The sequence below is a fragment of the Varroa destructor genome, unplaced genomic scaffold, assembly GCF_002443255.2.
Source record: "Varroa destructor unplaced genomic scaffold, Vdes_3.0 BEIS01000002.1, whole genome shotgun sequence".
NCBI classification, from domain to species: Eukaryota; Metazoa; Arthropoda; class Arachnida; order Mesostigmata; family Varroidae; genus Varroa; species Varroa destructor.
In genome coordinates this window covers 12,625,606-12,641,755 of record NW_019211455.1, presented here as the reverse complement: position 1 = coordinate 12,641,755, position 16,150 = coordinate 12,625,606, and the positions used below count along the sequence as shown (strand labels likewise).

Below are 16,150 nucleotides of genomic sequence, written 5' to 3'. Positions count from 1 at the left end.
GCTACAGCGATTTGCGTCGTGGTGGGTTCAGTAGGAATAAATGGACGAGGAATCAACCGGTGAACAGCGACGGACGCCCCGGTCACGGTGGCAACAGTAGGCGCGGCATTCGTATGCCATGTAGTGCTCATAGTTGGTGGAATCGGAGCAGCAGCGTATTAGCTACCGTGTCCGTATTCAGGTTCCTAAAACTAAATCCCTTCGCGGCTAGTGATAATTGATAATGCAATTCATATCGTTCTCGTAAAGTTCTCGTAGCTAATTCTTTACTTTCGGGTCGAGTCACTGGTTCAGTCGTAATAACGACCTTGCACTGCGCTAATTGTGGTTTTCGGGAGTCTTTCACTCGTTTTTACATCGATGGAAAGCAGGATTGTCGAAGGAAAGTGTACGAGCTTTTCGATTGTCTCTTCGGGGTTCTTAACTTCGAATTATTCGAAATGATCTGTTATCAATATGGGAAAGCGGCTGGCAGCGTTAATAAAAGACCTAGTAAAACCACAAATATTTCGGTAGTCTGTATCGAAGATAGGCCTGTGTTGTTTGTTGGGCGACTTGGACTACAGAAGCTGTCACATAATAGCTCCGGAATTTATAATAGTCTATAGATGCCGTTGCGTACATGTACACCGTCCGCGCAAACACATCAATACGTACGTGCATTCGTGCGCTTCAAAAGAAACGCACGACTCACCTTTACACAGAACTAAACAGAAAACTTGTAAGGATTATGTAAACATAATTGGATTCTAAATCTTCGGAGGCGAATAGTACTGGAAGTTATCGCCTGGATGTCGCCTGAAGACATAGGACAATGGAAAAATAAACAATGAAAAAGATATCTGCAGCTAAATATACTTGTGGAAATTAACCTGTTTTTTTTTATTGTTCGTGACAAAGTAAGGGCAATTTATTTTTCCCAATAAAAGACGAAGCGTTTCACTGAAGTCTATTAAGGAATCTATTTAGTATGCAATCGGCGTCAAGCCTACGATTTTCTCCCGTCTCTAAATCAAGTCTATTTGTTCCGTTTCTACAGAAAGCGTCGATTCCGGTAGTGAGAAGTTTGTTCAGCAGACTCTGTATGCAAAAGCAGCTCCTACGTAAGGTCTTCAAAGGTGGCATAAAAGACCTTCGCTATGTGCGGTCTCGTAGTATTTTGGACAAGGATAACCTTGTTATGTTTACCTGACTTCCTCGATTATATAATTTCGTTTTCTCAATAAAACTCGGCGATATAGAGATTTTCTTGTTTTTTTAAGTGCCTTCCAGTGTACAGTATGCTTTCAGTCCCACCAAACACAAATCATGTAATGGTACTAGTTCGTCGGGTGGAGTCTAACTTCAGGCCTAATAGCATTTCTAAAAACCATCCATCACTTGAGGTTAGCATAGAAATCCTATTTGTAACAATTAGCCGCTGAAGTTGTGTATTGTCCTTGGAGAGATAACGAAAAGCTGCGTTTTCTCGGACCGTTCATTCAGTTTATTGAGCACTTAAATTTAGAAGATGCCCTATGATAGTCGTTTGTTTGCAGCTCATCATTTGGGCCAGTTACCAAAGTTTTTGCCATCAGAGACATTCATATGGATGGCTAACCGGACCCGAAATATGCTGTTCTCAACCTTAACTTATCGACCCAGTAGACGTAGATAAGTGGCAGAAAATGCCTCAATTTAGAACCGTGCAAATCGCAGATCGTTTTATAATCGTAGCTTCGATATACTAATTAGTACTTTATTAATATACTCGATGACTATTTGATTGGATAGGTTTAACGATTGCAGAACCTTTTGCAAACCTTGCAGAACAAAGAGAGCTCGAGTCGCTGTCTGAAGTCTCGATACAATCTGTAGTCTTAGTAGAATTTGGTCACTTAGTATAAGCATATTGAAATACTCACACTTCTAAACGTGGCACGTACGGTGCCACGGTAGAAATACAATTAATCGAATGGGACGTATGGCATATCTGGCTGAATTGCCTATTGTTTAATCTCGGATCCCGTTGCCATCGTAGAGCTTACGCTGCGATCGTGTTAAGCGAATAAAAATAGTAGTGGCAATACTTATCGAAATAAAGAGACAACGTACTAATTTCAAGTTTTATCAAGTACTGCTCAGATTCAATAGTAAATGTTCTCGTTAAGCATTTCAATAGTGACAAAAGCTGAAAAAAGACGTTTTTAACCAAAAAATTAACTCACCGAAATTTAGAATTCCTTTTTCAAGAGTCAATATGGACCAAAGGATTTTAAAAAAAAAAAGTGCTCGAATGTCGAAATTCGCTTCAAAATAGGAATGGTCAAACCTAAGCCGACCATCGCAAACGTATGAAAGGAACTTGAACTTGAAACAAAAACAAAGCGTGCGAGTACATTTTTTTCTTGTACACATTGAATTGATTTAGAAACCTACATAATAAATATCGATCTTTCATTCAACAGAGAAAAATATAGAAATTACTCTGAAAACACGAATGCTTCAATGTTCATAGCAACTACGTGGTGTGATAGCCGACAAATCATGGATTTGCGTTGTCCCTTAAACTATAAATTATTGATGATAAATAAGAAAAAAAAAACGGAATAAATAACCACTTTGTATGTTTTATGCACGTTTATAATAGGCTTGCTTATCGATAAGCCACCACGAAATCTGAGCAAACAATTAACAGGAGTTCCGTAATATTACCCTATCTCGTTACGCATTGATATTTTATGCAGACCGCGTTACTTGTCTTAGTTATCAACAATCACGAAATAGCAAATCACGTTCATCAGGGTATTAGCGGAAATGAAATATCGTTACTTGAAATTATCGTTTCGGGAACCGGTAGCACACCAAAGGTTTTTTTTTTAATTAAAGATCTGCCTGCTATCCAGAGAGGTGTGCAGTCATTTTTTAAAAAATCATAACAGAAACATGTAACTTTAGTAAAAGTGCGCTCTTCTTTTTGCCCAGTTACCTAGAACAGCCAAACAGGCCCCGTTCTGTGATCGATCTATTTCTATTTTGTTATAATGTGGCGTTGAAACGTAAGGATAGCTCGATGATCAGTATATTCATAATTCTTTGTCAACCAGATATATCTAATGCTAGTATATTTATCTACTGTTGATATACTCCATATTGTATTCCTCTAACTGAACTATCTAATAGATGAGTACTCTCAAATACTAAATCCCTGATAGAAGTGAATCAAATTTGTTTGCTAAATGGTAGCCTTGAGGTTCAAGCGACCTATTTTGCTCTTCAGGTTTTGCTGTTCCAAATACACAGGGCTCTTTAAACTTGCCTAAATGGACATCAAACCGGAAAAACAGTACTAAATTTACTTATTTTTTAAGCTCATTCAATATCCTTTCTATTGTTGAAATATGAATCTATATTCTAACAGTCGTGAAAATAGTTACTATATTCCTTTGCTAAGTGCAATTAAAAAAAAAAAAATATATATATATATATATATCAAGTACAATAGACACACAATAAAGATGCTTTTTTTGGAATAGTGACATGGATAACCGAGACTAACTTATAATAATATAATTTCAACACGCTACTACATACTTGTAGAAAAGTACTTTAAATGGCATCATCTAGTCACATCTACAAGGTCGGAACTATGGCTGAGTGTTCATAATAATGCATACAAAATAGATATAAGGTACAGGCTACGGTAGGTAGATGTCCATGACCGGCAGAGTTGATTAGTCTACGATATAGGACTTCACTTGGACTGTCACTCCAGCACAATTAAGCTTGCTAATAGAAATAGTAACAATTCTGGCAGTAGTAAATGCCGCATCGCGCACCCTATGATCTTCCATCCCGTTGCAAGTGATAAATCATTAAGGATCTGCATAGCTAGAACTGATGAAATTATTTTTAAGTTGACTTTTGAGTTGACACCTTCTTGGTAAACCAAACTTTGATCTTTTTATAGCATCTTTTTTTTCGTTCTAAGTAGCGATACTTGTTTGCTCGTTAACAGAGGTAGCATATATTTGAAATAAGTTTCCTTAAAAATGTTTATATCTAAGAATATATAGAAAATATAAATAGACGACATTGAGAAGAATATTTTGAACGTTTGCTATTGTGATAAGTTTTTTTCTTAGTGTTTAATGTTTCCGTTCAAATATCTTTAGGTCTAACGGTCGTGGCCAAGGCGCAACAATATATTATTTGGCTAATGTGTTTCTGCCCGAACTATAACTCCGTTAGCCTGAATGCGTACGTAAGCAAAAGTACGTTAAATGTTTCATTACAAAGCTCTACTAGTCTATCAGAGACCTTACTCCAACTTTAAAACCATTTTGACACGCTATAATAATATCAAAGCAAATGATTACTGGAAGTACTGTTTCTATATGAATACGCTTAACACAACTATATTAATCATATTAAATAACTCTATGCATTTATTGTTTCCCATGACCTTTAACCATTTTTTTTTTTCGATCTCACTCCAGGTTTAATTTAGGCAGATTTCTTCGCGGAGGACTTTTTATTAGCGTCAAGGAAAACGTTGCTTCCAGATCCGTACGAGGTGTAGCCGGTTGAATGACCGAGGCCTCCATAGTTGAATCCTCCTAGACCGTAGATTCCGTACTCGATGGGGGCATACGGAGAGTAAGGTACAGCTGGGCCAGCAGCGACTCGAGTCGAGTAGGCGGTAGCCGGGGCAACTGCTACAGAAATAGACGGGGCAGCCGAGATCCTCGAGATGGCTGGGGCAGCCGAAATGGTCGAAATTGCAGGGGCGGCCGAGATCGTCGAAAAGGCTGGAACAGCCGAAATTGTCGAAATTGCGGGGGTAACCGGGATGGTTGAGATGGCTGGAGCAGCCGAAATTGTCGAAATTGCGGGAGCGGCCGAGATTGCCGAGATGGCTGGCGCAGCCGAGATGACGCTGCCCCCGACAGCGGGCCCATATGAGGTGGCGAACGTAGTAGCACCTCCCAGGCTACCGCCTCCGATAGCAGCGGCACCCGCATTCACGTCATCAGCGTAGTAGACGTGGTGAGACGAGCCACCAGCACTAATAAACTCGATGGAAGGAGCGGGCGACTGACCCTTGACAACCTGAATAATGCGGGCTCCTGGACGGCCGGGCTTATGCACATCGACGACCTGGGTCGGGGCCCGGCTTAGCACACGCTGAACCTCGGCTGGGCCAGATTTATGCTCGACGATGCGCACATGGTGCTGCTCACCAGGGACGGCAATTTGAGCGATTTCAGGAGCAGCCTGTTCACCTTCGTGGACACGGATAATCTGATCGCCAGACTGATAGTCCTCAATACGAATAGCTTGGCGACCAGATCCTGTATGAACCTCATGCAAACGGACGGCTGGAGCGCCAGCAGTACCGATCAGGCCGACATTAACAGGCTGAGCCGGAGCAGAAACTGCGACATTTGGGGCAGCAGCAGCCACAGGGGCAGCCACGGGCACTGTGCGAATTGCAGCGGGTGCAGCTGCTACTGAAATAGAGCGGGCAGTCGTAGGAGCCGCGTAGGTAACTGTACGAGCTGCGGCTGGTGCGGTTGCATAGGGCACAGCGGGAACGGCAGGTAGGGTAATTGCACGAGTGGTAATCGGTGTAGCTGCGTAGGACACAGCGGGAGCGGCGATTTCATAGGAAACCGCCGGCGCTGATGCAATCGTGCCGTAGGAGATGGCTGGAGTGGCGTACGGCGTTACGTAACGGATGCCATAAGGGTTGGCTGACGCATAAGAGATGCCGTAAAGTCCAGATCCGACAGATAAACCGCGCGCTCCGTACGATGGGGTGATCAGTTGGCTGTCGACGGCCACAACGGCAAGGGCCGCGATAACAATTTCGAAAGCTCCCATAATGAATCACGCAGTACGCGGAAAATGTTTGAGCTGATTGCGATTTCCGCCGAGTGTCGATACCGGTTAAATACTAGAAGATCAAACGTCTTTGGCTCTCCACAGATGAGAGGAGGAAACTTATCGACGCGACCGTTACCTAGTTTATACATTTGTCAGTATAGAACAACAATCGTAATTGTTAGAGTATCTAGCACAATAACCTTTCGTTTTTTTCCTTTCACCGGCCGTGTAGCCGATCATATTAATAGCGGATACAAACATGACAATAACAGGAAATATAGTAGACACTAAGCTCAGGTATTTCCTTTACACGGCCGAGATCTTTGTACATCGCTGCTAGTAACTAACTAATTGAACGCACCAATAGACAAGCGGTAATAGGCAAAACGTATCGCAACAATGCGAATAGATCTAACAGAAGTTATGATCGCACGTGAACGCAGAAGATAATGATATGCGGAAGATAGGCTTAAAAATAGTTCGAAAACATGAACGCTTCACGGGACACAGCAGTTGTACGATCGTAGCACGAAATAACTTACTTCTATTAAAATTGCAGTACAAGCACCATCGTGATGGGCATTTATAAAGACTGATAGCCACTAGATGCACAGTATGGTTTTGTAACTTTATGTACATTGATGCGACTCGGCGGCAACGGCAGAGAAAAATTGAAGAAAAAAGGTGACAGCGGTCCGGATTTTCTGCAATCTCGTTCGTTACGGCGGGACGAATTCAAGCCTCTAATAAAGTACGATATAATGCAGTCAGATTTGCATGTAAGCGCAGATCCATCATCAGCAGCTTATACTGTGGTGGTTCGAACGTCCGTATGCTACTCGTTTGATAACGGATACATCAGCGAACTGAGCGAGAGGTAAAAGCAAGAGGACCTCACTGTCAAGGACATTGGAGCAGCTTGGCCAGCGGAGAACTGGCTGCCGACAGACGAAGTTCTTTCTAGGAATAATTATTTTTCAAAATGGGTGTTCGCAATGAAGACCGTCTGGCACTATTTCGTAATCTCGATACAAGTAACGAGCAGCTGCGAAGAGACCAGACCGGCAATGGAGGCCACTGACGTCATGTTAACGAAAATCGAAATCGTCTTCGTTTATGAAAATATAGCTAAGACTTGTAGCAATCAAGTTATTCCTTCAACAAGAAACAGTGTTTTATGAATAATGTACTAGTCTTTGATACGCAAAGTTGCTTCAGGTTGGTGGAGGGCTGTTTGTACGGAAACTTCGCAGTTCATTGTATTTGGCTGCTAATGTTTTTTATCCTTCTCTCTTTTCTTGGGTCGGTACTTGTTTTTGTGTCATTTCAATTGGTAACTTACTCTGCAATAATGAAATTCGCGCATTTACTTTATATTCAGACAACTACATCTGTTTTTGCTTGACCTGGGTTAGAGCTGTGTTCGCCTGAAAATGCATAAAAAAAGAATCAACGTTCATGCTTTGAGAATCTCTTCGATTGCGTGTCGTCCCCTATGAATATCCCCTACTAGAACGTACGAACCTGGTCCTATTTAATTAAGCACGGCTTCTACCTGCTAGCCACAATTAGAAAAAAATATGTCTTTATCGAGCCACTCAACCTCAACAAATCCCCGTAATACCATAGTGTTAAATTTTGTCTACTGAAGTTAAGGACGCGAGAGGTGGCCTAGGCTTGAGACTGAGCCTACACGCACTCCCTTTCGTGCTAGGGGAAGCAGCTGTCTGAAATAAGGCTTAAGTGAGGCAACAGCGGCGGACGTAAAATGTGTGCCTCTGGTTACAAACCGACGAAATGTCATGATGCAGTGGTATGTTAGGGACGGAGATAGACGGCGAAGTCCGAAAGAGGAATACACCCATCCAGCAGCTTAAATGATACTTCAAAATAAATATATGTACCTTCCTGTATTGAGCTTCTAGTGGATCGTTAGTGAATGAATGCAGACAGAAAACAAAGGAATTCTTCGAGCTCCACTCGCAGTGAGGTCACCGACAGAGAATACTACACATATGCGCCCGCCCACCAGAGAGTCTATTGTGCTACTGAGAAAATCCACGCGAGGAACAATCAAAAGAAATATTGTCTTCTCCAACTGACTAGTAAGATTTGCCGTTCCTCATAGGATCAAAAATTGTTTCTATATTTGGTAATGCTATATTCGTTAACTTTGCCAAAACTTCTCAATAAATCCAACTTTATACCGAGCTGTCCTGGCATATATTAATGCCATTGCGACCTCCCAACAAGTTTTGTCGGATATCTGCCTTCCTGATAGGCGACCGTTTGAATAAACTACTTAGTGTGCGATACGTTTTCTTGTAGGCAGGCGTCCTTTAGTTTACATAGTCGTACCGTAAACACGCAACGGCGCTGCCCACTCAAAGTGGGATCCGCACGCAGCGCCAGTTATCGTCTGACTAATTCTGGGATCCGGGAAGAATCTCAGTTTTCAACACCAACTGTGCTGTATTTGGCTTTTCGCGTGAACAAAATTAGTAGTAGCGAAGCCAACTAGTCACGTTCGGAACGACGTCCGTGTCTTCCGAAGGGCCAGAAGAGCCTGAGGTGAATACAAAGAGCTAGACGAGTTATTGCACAAGCGACGGACTGAGTAACGAATTTGACAAGGGCAGCAAGGCGTCTGCGGCATCTATATAATGCGGCGACAGCGGTCGAATGAGGCTGATGTAGTACTTGCCTATTAATTTATCATTTTAGTCATTATAGGCTGTCTGCTATGGATAGAAGTACCGAGCCATCTTCAACATACGCTGGTGCACAAGGCGAACGAGCCGTAAATTAAATTGATCTTTCAGCGACTTGCGGTTTAACGAAGCTTCGAATCGATACCCGGACAATTGACATTGACATAATGGGACCATCCGGCAAATCTCGTGGCCCGTTCAAGATGGCTTCATGGGGGGTCTATTGAGTGCTGTTCGGTTTCACTGTCGTATACCATAGATGGCTCTCATTGATTCATGTAAACTTTGCAAACTGAAAGGCTTGAACTTATCGGTTGTCAAGCATTACAGGAATTTGCAGAGAAGGCAACGGGACAGTTTTAACAGTCGTTATCCGAATACAAGCGTGAATCCAAAGCACTAAGTTAATCGAATCGTAAAAAGAAAACTTACTACCCTAATTACGCTGGGAAGGCATTCTCTGTAGACCAAAATATCTACGTTTTGTAGCGCCAGTTCCACTCGATCAGACGCACTACAGGCGATGCTTATCTCCAGCTACGCGTTATACCACAGATAGACTTCCCCCACGTTTTTTTTTTATCTATAAACGCACGTGCTATAGTCATGTATAATTACCTATATCAGAGGGTAGAAACGTTGCAATGAATAGAATGCATTAGAACAAATGCACTAAAATAATAATAATATATTTCATTTAATAGTATTTTGTCCTCGTTAACGTGAGCTTGAATTAGGGCCCCTATATTGTACGAATACCTTACTAAACGTCACTCATTCACAGACAAAATACCACTACAATTATACTACTGGTGTTGGCCGCTGCCATTTTTCTTTAGGGCGTTCTTAATGGGCTATTTTGGGTAGGTAGATGGCGTCCCGGCTAAGCCGATCCTGTACCAAGGCAGGCAGACATATTCCCGGACATGAAACGGGCCATCCGTTGCGGAACACGTTGGCCCATTCCCATTGCTTCGACTTGAACTCACATGTATTTAATACTGCATTATATTCTTTGGCCATCGAAACTTGGGAGACGATCCAGCTCGTCAGTAAAGACAACGTTACCTTAGGAATCTATCACTGTACGGCTAGATCGACTGAATGTGCCTTTAATGAGAATGCAGCCAAGTTTTCTGTACATCGATTTGGTACCTTAAATACCTGGGCCGAACGGAGAATCGCGGAACAAGCTTTACATTGAAGTATGTTCTTTGACAGTTATTATATACTCTAGTGGTAGAATAAGGCTATGTCTAAAGATAATTTTGAAAACGTTTCTATTCTTAATAATAGTTTAGAGCTATATTTTCTGATATAGGGAGTTCGATCTGCAATGACATTGGTGTTCCCCAAATTTGTCCCAGACAGCCCTAAAAGTAACGTTATATGGAACGATGATTAATGGGCAGCGAAAAAATAGATAGGTGTGGCATTAGCTAGGGCAGATGCTGCTTTTGAAGGGTTTCTGGCTGCGCTGCTAGCTTGATTAAAAATCATAAGTTCTTTTCTGTATGTCATAATGAAGTTTTGTCATTATGACACTTCCGCACACAAACACGGTACGTTGTTTCAATGCTAATCTCTCGTGTCGTAGCGTCAATATGAACGGCCAGCATTGAAAGACGGCAGTCCTCATTTTATTCTCCATAGAGCTTTGTCCAAGACACTCACGCGAACGTTGATGCTACTATCTCGAATAATACGGAACACATTGTTAGCCAGGATAATTAAAAAAAAAAAAAGAAAATACTAATAGTAAGTTTTTTTTTGTTTCGCCTCTAGGTTCTTAGAAGGTAGGCTGTACAAGCCTACAATGGAATCTACAAACAATACAAATAGCATAGGTAATTTGAAATCCTAGATTAGTTAAGAACTGAGCATAGCATCCAATAGTTATTTTTAAATAGAAGTTTATCACTTTAGTTATTACTTTATAACGTCATATCAAAAAGAGCGTTCGATTATGTTAGCATCCCAGCTCCAAGGGCAATAACGCCTTACCGCGTCGTATAGACGCTGAAAGGCTTTAGCTTTGTCGAAAAACTAGAGAACTCTTCGTGTGAAGGAAACAGATCAGAAAACGCAAACGTTCATACTTGAAGCAGACTCAGATCCAAAAATTTGTTTTTGGGGTTTATTCAAGAATGGACATCCTGCCAACAATCCGTTGTTAATTTTCGTTGAAACACCCATAGCTGGAGTCATGTGTATGTTAGACATTTTGCCTAATCAAGATACGGTATTATTACGATGCTATTAAGAGGAAGAAAAATATGCTTTAATGGTTAATATGGACCGTGTCTGCGTCAGACTGTGTCATAACGTACAATTACCAGAATTCAATGGCGTTCTTAGCTACTGAACTGGATTATCCTTGCTAAACGAAGTTGCGTTTGTCCTTTGTTTGTCGATATGATTAACTACAGAATTTAATCTTCCAGTAAAGTTCGTCACCGATTCTACCATACCAAAGCGGCCTTTTCGAAAGGCTTCTACTATTTTAATTTGGACAGCTCGAAAGATAAAGTAGATTTCATATTTGATACGTGACAGAGAGTGTTCATTCTAATTGTTTTCGATCTGCCCCTGACCCCGACCGAGTTCTAGCTAAATTGGCTCTTTTCCAGAATTCAAGAAGACAGCTTTTTTATTTTGTCGATTTGCTAACTCGTTCCGTTTGGCTCTAAAGCTAACAGTAATTAGTAGTCTCTTTCGGATAGGTTTGTGTGTCAATACTATCGGATAATGGGATCTTCCGACAGGTTTTAGGGCACCGATAGCTAATGGCCGGGACGCCCAGCTAACCAAGTTGAATCGAGCGGAAATGTCAGCCAGGCAAAACCCTCTAATATCTGTCTTTTACTAAACACAAGACAAAATTATAAAACTCCCAGCGCCCGTCTTCGGTTGCCAATCAATGCAAATGGATTAATGTGTTCTCTTTTTTTTTTCTTTTTTCTCTATTAAGACATGTTTTTCTTTTTAGAAAAACAGCGAAACGCCAGGTATTTATATCTATTATTATGCTTCCGGTATTGTCATATTATATGCTATCAGGTATTATTATGCTTCCGAACTACGACGGGCTTTGAATGCAAGTATCATTATTATTATTCGATTGGGCTTTAGTTGGGTAACGTGGTCGTGACAATAAAGCTTCACTGTGACAAGATCAAGGTGTGCATGTCAGACCAGCAAGGAAGATCTATCCGGATTGTTTGTTTGGTCACATAGCTTTGTGTTCAGCTGGCATTATTCCATGGCAGACAAGCGGGCTTGCAAATCTAGAGGGTGCGTGGAAATCAATCTCGAGTATATGCGGCCAATTCGACAAATCGAGGCGGTATCATGTGGATACTCATTCCACTGTTCCATCCCCCCAAAGCTATGTTGTTCAATGGTTCGACAACAATTCAAATACTAGTTATCCGGCTGTACAATTGTCGAGGCTATGCCCCGTCCTATTACTGCTGTCGCTACTGCTCTTACGATTGTTTACGTTGCGGGCGTAAGTAATTCTGTAGGCAGTTCCTGCAAAGTCGTCTCGATTTCTGCAGGTAACGCGAGGATTTATCCCTGCTTTTTGCTGACTTAAGCATTTATGGGCGAAAAAAGGGAATTTGTTTCTCTGTGTGTACCTAGCCCTCGTATCACCTAGCTTCACGCTGTGTCTATCCGACGTTTGTAGGATCCATACTGAGATGGTGACGATGTCGAATGGGAAGGGTATTACAGTATAGTCCTCTAGAAGTGTTGACGTCCTATCGAGGTCGATAAGTAGGAAAGTCACCGAAATTCTGATCACAGAAAATTAATAGAGAAATTTTCGCAGCTACCAATAAGTTTGTGTCGCATCGTGGCTTGCGCACGATTGTTCAAGAGAAGACATCTTAATTTCGAATTCTTAATTCGAAAATTAATGCTATACAATCAGTATTCAGTTTATATCATGTGTCTTAAGTATGTATGCACTAGATAATTTTAGCTACTTTATTATTAAGCTGGAGATAGCTTGCCGTCCCGTTGACTGGTTTCTTTGTCTTGTTATCGAACGTCTGCCATTTTTCGAGTCACAAAAATACCGAGTCAACATTTGGTTAGCGCCGAGTTTTCTCAGGTTTGATAATGTCGCGGTGGGCTGTGGCTCTTATAGCACCGGTCGCCGGGTCGTGGCTGCTAACAGAAAAAAGGACAAGTAAAGGAGAACTGATTTGATCACTAGGTGCCAGGTGAACTACCATTACAAATGCACGATCAATAAAATTTGTTTCCTAATTATCAGTAACATTGGTACGAGCATCCAATGAAGACTCCGAGAACTAATCCGTGTTATCGTATAACTGAAATGTATCGAATAGCAAGATTCCTGTATTGAAATTACAGGATATAAGACATATATTAATCAGTGTATGTTGATGCGGTTTACTAAAAACATGTTTTTCTCCTAATAGGGCATGTTTCTAAGTACAGGATCTCCTCAAGCGTCATAATGGCAAAATTGCAACACGTGGGGTAAACGTTCTTTTCATCGCCGCATTACAGGCGTAGTTCATCGCTATACCGCATCCGGCTTTGGCAATTGTAAGCGACATTTCTGTTCATGAGCTAGGTACACGTGACGCTGGAAACTGATATAAACATATTAAATGCGTAATAAATTAGGTGCAATGAAAATTGAAAAGACAATATGGTGCATCGTTCCTGCGATAGCATATTAGGGATTCGTGTAAAGTCTGGGTTCGGACCCGGCCATGTACAGAGACTTCGTTTCGTGCTGGAAGCCAGCCGTCGTGTCTCAACGACATACCCAACGGCGATATCATACGTAAACTTCGAGACATAGAGACATTGTCTTTACACACAGAACAATAGAGGTTTGTGAATATGTTATCGATTTTGTTTCAATGAGATTCTATTCACCTGCGTTTTCAGTTAAGCCAAAGGATGTTGATGTTTGTTAATAGGACACAAGTAGGGTTGATGTGAAATGATAGTTCGAAAGGGGACCTATCGTTAGAAGAAAGTAGATTTATATTACAAGTGCCGACCGTTTCAACCAATCGTCAACCCTCACCTTCATTCCTCATGAGCTACCGATTTCAAATCATTTAGCATTAGGTGATATGATCTTGACTTGCTTTGTGGTCTTATATTTTATGTTGTTTCTAATTATACTGACCCAATTTTAATGGAAGGATAACTGTAAGAAAAAAGAGGCTTGTTTTGTCGAGGTGTGCTTAATACATTTAAACAGTGAACCAGGCCTTGTTCATGTAAGCTGCTAACACATCGTTCTGTGAATCATCCGCAGAAGCTACGCGTAGAGAGGTACCACTTACAGTGCCTTAGCATCGATAGGGGCGGAGTTAGATAATTCAGTTTAAGTGTTTGGATAAGTATTAATGGCGAGCGGACATGCTGACCCATGTCTACAGTAATTGTTCCCTATCTGATTAAGCGAAGTTAGATGAAAATCTGAATAGTATAAATTAGCTTGTCGAGAGCACAAACATGACAATAGTGATGCTATAGATTATTGGCAAACAGGCCATACTAAAGCTAGATTTGTGAGTACGAGACTGAGGACGTTGAAAAAGGCTACTTCTGACCCAAGAAACATAGAATCTAATAAACCACTCTGAACTGCTAGGCGGGTTTCAAAAATGTTTCGTCAACTATCGTTGAGTTTCATTAAGACAACAGCACATTAACTCTCTCGAGCTACACAATTGTATGTGTTAGTGTTTATTAAATGTGTTCAATGCATCTACCTCACACTGTAAACGTATTGAAGAAGATGCTCGTTCACTATCAGTACCTCTGTAGGCATATTAGCAAGCTGGGCGATCGATGCTCGTGGGTGGAGACGAGTAAACGGTCTTCGACCCAAGTTTGGTTGAAATGGTCATCTATAAGTGTGTGGGGGGGGTATTAGTATATTCTTTAATCAATGATGCGTTTATCCTAAAGGCAAGACGCCTGTTGTAAGCCTCTGGTTCAAATTTTACATTCAACTGCGTACCGATTTTTCAGCTATGTTAAGACCTCAACTAGGACGAAGTACGAACTGCGTTTTTCCCTGCCGTAACAGAATTAACGAGTTTTGTCCAACTCGGTGCGAAGAAGTACGATAGAGAGGTGCCATACGGATCGTTGTCGGGCTAGCTTTATTGCTACCTGAACAATTTCCAATGAAGTGATGTTAATAAAATATTAATTTTTTTTATTACTGTTAATTAAATCGTTTATAGTCAGTGATAATACTTGTTATAACTGGCACAAGTTCTGCTTGCGATAGGTAAAAGCTCAGTTATGGATTTTACTGCTATAGATCGAAAATGAGTGATAATATACAACCTCAAAACTGAATCGTCGAGCGTGTCAGGAAGGTGAGGGCATTCGAAGTAAACATATGCTAACAATACACTGCCTTCGAACACACAATAGTTCGAAAATTCATATATAGTACCGAAACGAATATCTTCCTAGGCTCGTAATTGCAAGCAGAAGCATAAAACAGGTCTCGCTACGATCCACAGAAGAGACAAAAGAAAATTTTCAAAAAATTAAACCCTAAATCAGCGCTAATCTGGTCGCAGGTTACAAATTAGCTAAACAAAGGCCAACGATACCTGTGTAGCTTAAATTTAATACGCTTACGCGTAGCTAAGTTGGGCAACAGCTAGAAGCAAGTTCCCAAACAACTAGATATTTAGCTTAATAGAAATCTATCATTATGAATTATTTGCAAGCCATCGACCCTGCCAACGCTATAAGCGAACCATAGCCCGGATTTTTTCAATTTCTTTCAGTATAACGACAGAACACCTAGGCTGTACGCATTTGGATTTTCTTTGATAACAGCAATAGCGCCAGTGGCGATCGCCAGCCGAACGACCTCGAAGTGTCAGCGCTGCCGAGAAAGAAATATTGGCCTGACAAGTTCGAGCGATAAAAACGATCGTAATGGTAGCACAGAAAAGTAGAAAAAAAGTAAATCGAAAAGGGTAGTCTTTCCATGTTTAACAATCACAAGCAGACGCCGTCGACACAAGCAGATAAATCTATTTTGAATAGTACTACTAGGGACGATTCTCAGAACTTCGCCCATGGCACACAGCCATTTTCTAGTAGTCACGTAGGACAAATAAAATCAAGACGCGATTCCTAGTTTTCCAACTCGTTCCGTTGCGATCGAATCATCCAGGCCTATTACAACTGACAACACACAACAGAGATATACACGCTCTTGTAAACAAACAACCACCGTTCGGCCGCGTACAAAATCAACATGTGGGAACAAAGTTCGTATCAACAACATCTTGTCCCTATCGGAGATTCGTAGGAACAAATCGACATGGACAAACGAAGCATGAACGATAGGGCCAAATAACATGGAAAGTATAAGCGGTGACAGAAGCAGAATTAGAAAGAAAAATTGATCGTTAGAAAGTAACATCGATCGTAACGAACCAGTTTAGATCTGACGATACTTAGCAGCGTATGTCGTCCACCGTACATTCTGATGTCGCGGTCATTTACAGAACATTTATTCATATCCAACATAT

The 16,150-nt window shown here is 41.3% G+C and overlaps 1 protein-coding gene across 1 annotated transcript; it reads right to left on the bottom strand.

The window, feature by feature from the left end:
- Positions 1–4,400: 4,400 nt before the first annotated feature.
- Positions 4,401–5,950, bottom strand: LOC111245401 (uncharacterized). The gene has a single exon (XM_022793722.2). It carries the CDS (start codon positions 5,863–5,865, stop codon positions 4,486–4,488), a length of 1,380 nt encoding a protein of 459 aa, XP_022649457.1. The 5' UTR covers positions 5,866–5,950; the 3' UTR covers positions 4,401–4,485.
- Positions 5,951–16,150: the final 10,200 nt, after the last annotated feature.